This window comes from Argiope bruennichi, chromosome 6 (assembly GCF_947563725.1).
Source record: "Argiope bruennichi chromosome 6, qqArgBrue1.1, whole genome shotgun sequence".
NCBI lineage: Eukaryota > Metazoa > Arthropoda > Arachnida > Araneae > Araneidae > Argiope > Argiope bruennichi.
In genome coordinates, this window is record NC_079156.1 from 24,203,316 (window position 1) to 24,209,315 (window position 6,000).

A 6,000-nucleotide genomic window follows, 5' to 3' on the forward strand; every position below is an offset into this window, starting at 1 on the left:
TTTTTAAAAATACTATGATACCGTGGGACTGCTTCCATCAGAAATGCTCGTATAGGCAATAAACAGAACTTAAATATGACAATTAAAACAACAAACCTTCAATGTCAAACTATTTGGCAAAATCATGGACATAAAATTATATCTAAATGATTTATTAGAAATCAAATATAACCAATATTCCTAAAATCCAGCTGGTTGCCTGAGGTGACTAGTATATAATAAAAATAAAATTGGAAAAATTTTTAATTTCCAGAAATAGGAAATTGAAAGAAGTGAATTTATCTAGAACTTTAATTCGCAGTAGGATTATTATGTGAAATGTTGCTATTAATTAACTTAACATATTAGCAGTGCATATTATTAAAAAGAGAACAAAGCATTATATGGAAAATGCAATATGTAAACAAGATATAGTTAGTTAATTGATTATCAGTATTTCTAAATGAATTAAAAAAAATTTAAGATTGGTACATTGGGTTGACTATCGGTGCACATTTACAGAAAAAAAAAGTTTGTTTCCATATTAATTTCTCTTAGGAAGTGAATGAAAATAACAAGCATGTTATTAAAAGATATATTTTCTAATATTACTGAATATATATTGAAGGGTTTATGGAATGTGTTTTAAATCATGAATCTACTAATAATGCAATAAATAGAGTGTTTAATCTTCATTTATGACCGTTTGCTGCTTTGAAAGATTCAAAATGTTTTTGACTTGACTGTATATTTTTACTTTAGGCCATTATTCTTTTATTCTCTAATTATGGAGTCTATCAACTATGGTCATTGATAAATTAATTTGACATTTCAGGAAATGTGTGTCATATGCTCTCTTTTCTAATATTCATTATGATTGTTATGTGTTTGAAAATACTTCGAATCAGATTTAATTTTAAACGTTTTTAATTATTCTGTATTATGAAAATTTATATGTTGAAAGTCGTTTTTTTATTTTAATGAAATCTTTTTACAACTGTTAATTGAATAGAAACATGTGTTGTATCATTCACTTGTAATAATGGTTATTTATCCTTCTTTGTACTCTCAACTTCATTTGCCATTGATAATTTTTCTGCCAGTTCTTATGTATTATCATCTATATTTATTTATTGCTCTTATATATTATCATTTATATTTATTTATTGCTCTTATATATTATCTATATTTATTTATTTATTTATTGTTATCTATATTTATCTGTTGATTTGCACCAAAGATTTTTTACATGAATTCTCTATTATATACAGATTTAAAGTGTTAGCTATAATACATTATCAACATGAATTTTAATAGCTGCCTTAAAAGACCAGTTAGTTTGTCCATTATTTTAATAATATTAATTTATTTATGCTGTTCAGTTATAAAATTTGCAAATCATTCTATTTCTGGTAAGATAAAACATTAATTGCAGCAAAGTATCAAGAAATGAACTAAATAACGCAGAAGAAGGCACAGTATGTAGGAAATGTATTAGTATTTGAACTAAAATTTTATGAAAACTTAATGAAAATATTCTTTGTTTTATTTGTACTGAAAGTAATATGCGATTCATGTATTAATTTGTTATAATGAATTTTTGTTTTAAAAAAAGGTATGTAAATTTATTACACATTATACATCTAATTATAAAGTATATATATAAGCAATTACAATACATAAATTAATAACAAAATCTAGAAAAAATCATATTGGAAGAAGTGGAAGGTAAATTAAAGTATAAAAATCTTTCAAAACTGTTGGAATCAACAGATTTTTAAATCTACTTTAATTCATTGCAAAAAGGTATTAAAAAACAGATTGAAAGCAGTTGTCAATAGTATAAAAAAAATAAATTTTATTGCAATAAAAGAAAATAAAATTTCAATTATATTTTAGAATTTTTATTCATTTCACTTTAATATCAGAAAATGAAAATAAAATAAAACGTTATTAAAAAAAATCTTTCCTTACAGTAATATAATTGTTATAAGTAGCATAGAAAAATATATTTAAAATTAAAAGAAAAATTTGATTTTATCAAATAAAAGTTTTGAAATCACAGCAAAAAAAATCATTAAATTTTGCTTTATTTTCAGTTAATAAAAATGTAAATGAATTTTTTAAAAAAATTACTTTTAGATACCTGTATATATCTTTTATGATACATTGTGTATTAGAATATGTTTATGCTGTATTTCTTTCATTGTAGCCAGCAAACTCTCTAATACAGCACCAACAGCTGCATGATAGCACAAATACTTGTATTATTTGTAAAAACAATTACTTGTTGCACGCAAACTTATTCTTAATTTGTTTAGGAAGCCTAAATATTTTTGATTAAATACATGAAATTAATGTATTTTTTTCACAGGGTATATAGGTATATACCCTGTGTAATTTTAAGTTTACTTATTCTGTTTTTAGGTTTTCTGTCACTTGCATAAATTATATAATTAAATTAAATAGAAATATATTGATAAATGTGCAATAAATTTGAATACTGTATAATTGAAATAAAATTTTCAATTATATTTCAAAAATAGAAATAGAACAAAACTTACTATTCATTAAAAATATTTTTAAAAAATGTTTAATTTTATTTATATTTGGAGATTACAAACAAAAGATATTTTTAATGAAAATAAACACTTTTTTTTATGTGTGTGATTGCTATATTTTCCAAAAACTCTTAAATTTATAAGAATACAAGCCATAATATTTATTAAAAAAATATGTTGATATAAATATCTTTCAAAAGCATGACTTATTATCTTTTCCTTGAACATTTCTTATTCAGCTTTGACTTTTTTTGTAAAATGGTTGCCCCATTTCCGCTATGTGGAAATATATAACAAGCATCCTTAACCTTGAAAGCTTTTGTTGTTGTTGAATTCTTCTTTTTAAAAGGAGTTCTGTTGCAATTAAAATTCTATATTGTTATCCTTGGGTACAGTTTTTAATATAAATGTTTTGTGTTACTTAGTTTTAATAATGTGCTGTTCAATTTTTTAACCTTTTTTTTGCTTACATTTTCCTATTTATTTTGTCTAAAATTTGTGTTGCCAACCCTTACTAATATTATAACCATACTAAAATGTGTTCTTTTTTAACTACTTAAGATTTGATGAGGACACGTTTCCTGATTAGCCTCGCAACTTTTATCTGCAATGGTAGGTTTTCTACTTACTGTATTAAATTGAAAACAGAAAACTAATGCAATGATAATGCATTGCTGTATTAAAAAAAAAAAAAAAAAAAAAAAAAAAAAAAAAACATTTGTCTTAATAATCTTTTTAATTTGACTATTTTATTGTCCATTTTTCATTATGAACACCTGAATTTTAAATGTGTTTTGTGGTTCATTTTCTTTCTTTATTTCTACTGCAAAATATTCGAAAAATAATATTCTGAATATTCTTTATTCTAATTAGTTTCCCTTTTAAAATTTGTAATTTTTTTTATATAATTACTTCATCTGTTTGATTATGCTAATCTGTTATTTACTGTTAGATATTCTAATACACATAAAAAGAATCGGATATGTTATAAATTCAACAACTACATTCTAAATTTTTCTTTCTGTTTAATTTTAAGAATTCATCATTAAGTATCACTTTATACTGTATAATGAATGTCTTTTGTATATCTGTTAGTAATAGTCTCATTTTATTAGTTATAAAGAATTTACATTTGATGTAAACTACTCTTTGTTGACATTTTAACTAAAGAAATTAATACCAACTACATGTCTTGGCCATATGTGCAATATTAATTGTACCACTTATTCCCATCTTTATAAATACAGTCAAACCTCACTTAATGAGCATCTCACATAGCAAACAAAATAAAATCTAAAAAATGGTTCACTTACAAGTCATAAAGACATATGCTGGATTGGTTTGTATTAGTCTGAATTTGGCACTTGTTTGAAGGAAACCCTTTTATCTATATCTAAGAAGTTTTGGCCGGATAGCGTTATCAAACACAATTCTGGAGTGGGGTGGGTCTTCTTAATCGGAGAGATTGTGTCTCTGGCCAAGATAATAGGGTTAGAGATGGATAGCGATGACATTGATGGAAAAAAATAATCAGAATTACTGAAGAAGTTATGAAATCTTTTTCTGTGTCACAAAATAAAGCTGTGGAGAAGATTTAGTCTGGAAACAGCGATGATTTCTAGAGGAAGAAAAGACAGACTGAACACAGCAATAATCTTCCAGTGAAATTAAGGAGATGCTGCAAGTATGGGAAGTGATTGTATCATATATTCAGAATCACTATCCTGATTAGGCAATGGCTAAACATTCTAGAAATTCATTTAACGATAATGTTGTCACATTTTCATCATTAAAGTAATGAGAAACAAATATCTTTTGTCAATTTTCTTTCTAAAAAACCATACAATTATATTATTATAAGTTTGTTTGAGGTTCCCCCACTTCCCCTGAAATGAAATCCCTATTTTACGTGGATTCCTATGAATTTTTATTTTTTTTACTTCATGAGTGCTTTGCATTATGAATAAGATCAGGGAACAAATTATGCTCATTAAGCATGGTTCCATTGTATATTGATAAGTTAAAGATTAATGGTGACTTTAGTTTAAATGGAATAATTAAGGCCTTTAATAATAGTTTATATGTTTAAGGCAAAGTGATAAAATTTTTAAAACAAAAAGAACATTTTAGTATGCATGTTTTGACACTAAAAGGCTTACAGTTTTGATTCAGTTTCTGACCGTGCATTACAAATAAGTCCAAATCCAAACTTTCAGCTTAATAGTACTTAGTAATTTTGTTGTAATTCTATAGCTGTTTTTGATATATTTATTCTCCTATATATATATTACATTATTATCCTTTATGCAATTACATAAAATCTGTTTCTTCATCATTTGAAAATAAATTAGTATGTTTTTACTTTTTATAAGCCTCTTAATCATTTCTAATTAGTTAAAATCTAAAATTCGTCTAACTTCTTAAGATACCTTTTATGTTATTTTTTCATAATCTAAATGAAGTAATCTGTATAAATTTTTGAACTTTCTAAAGGCTCATCTAATTATGTTTTGAAATATATAGAAGCGTTTTTTCTATATTACCTTAAAAATATTATTTTTCTGTTATTCTTAGGTTGGATTTTGAGAAATCTATGAGAGAATACTTCCGACAGATGAAAACTCATAATTTAAATTCTAATCCTGTGTATATAACATACTTGAACTCTCTATATAAGACAGAGATGTCCTAAGATGAAGAAAAAACTGCAAGACTGCTTTTTAAAAAGACTAATTGCTTTAAAAGGTCTTCTACCATATATAATGAGCTTTATATATGATCTCAGAGAGTTATTTGTTTTAGCACTTACTTCAAAAGAAAGTTATTGAGTAAGTCTATTCCATGCTGGATTTTAAACTGGATTGTTTTCTAATCTGTATTGTTGAAATCGTGATAAATTCTATCTTGTGTTAAAAGTTATTTTGCATCTTCTGTTAGATTTTGATAGGGATAAAAGAAAACAATTGTTAATGAAAAGTTTCAAACTAATAGCTTATTGGAACTATTAATACTTTAAATTTGTAGTGTGATACTAGATTTAATATAAACATAACATAATTGATTAAGTTTTATAGAAATTGATGTGATAGGATATTTGTATTTATTTCAAATTTTGGTAAAATCATAAATCAAACTGTAAATAACTGCACTAATTATAAAACATTTTTATTTTTTTATTTTTTAAGATTTCAATTTAACTGATTAAAAAAATATTACTAGCTATTATTTAAAGATGTTTCTTATAAACAAACTTATTTATTTAATATTATATTTATTGTATAACAAAGGTACCTGTACATGTTTAGTGATTATTAAGTTGTCTAATAGAAACCAATAAAATGTAATTTTCAAAAAAGATATAAATTTCACTGATTAAACTGTGGTATTTCTGTTTTAAAATTTATTTCATAAGTTGTTAGTGTTATAAATATTTTATGCTAAAAAGAATTTTTATATAAAT

The 6,000-nt window shown here is 24.1% G+C and overlaps 1 protein-coding gene across 2 annotated transcripts in view; it reads left to right on the top strand.

Annotated features, from left to right (window-relative positions):
• The window catches only part of LOC129972945 (protein prune homolog 2-like), a 31,033-nt gene extending 25,325 nt beyond the window's left edge, over positions 1–5,708 (top strand). The window contains exons 19-20 of one of the 2 annotated variants that reach the window (XM_056087270.1): positions 3,102–3,152; positions 5,115–5,708. In XM_056087270.1, the coding sequence (XP_055943245.1) occupies positions 3,102–3,129 (28 nt within the window). In that variant the 3' untranslated portion in view covers positions 3,130–3,152; positions 5,115–5,708. The remainder of the gene's footprint in view (positions 1–3,101; positions 3,153–5,114) is intronic. The other variant, XM_056087269.1, reaches the window with a different exon arrangement.
• Positions 5,709–6,000: the final 292 nt, after the last annotated feature.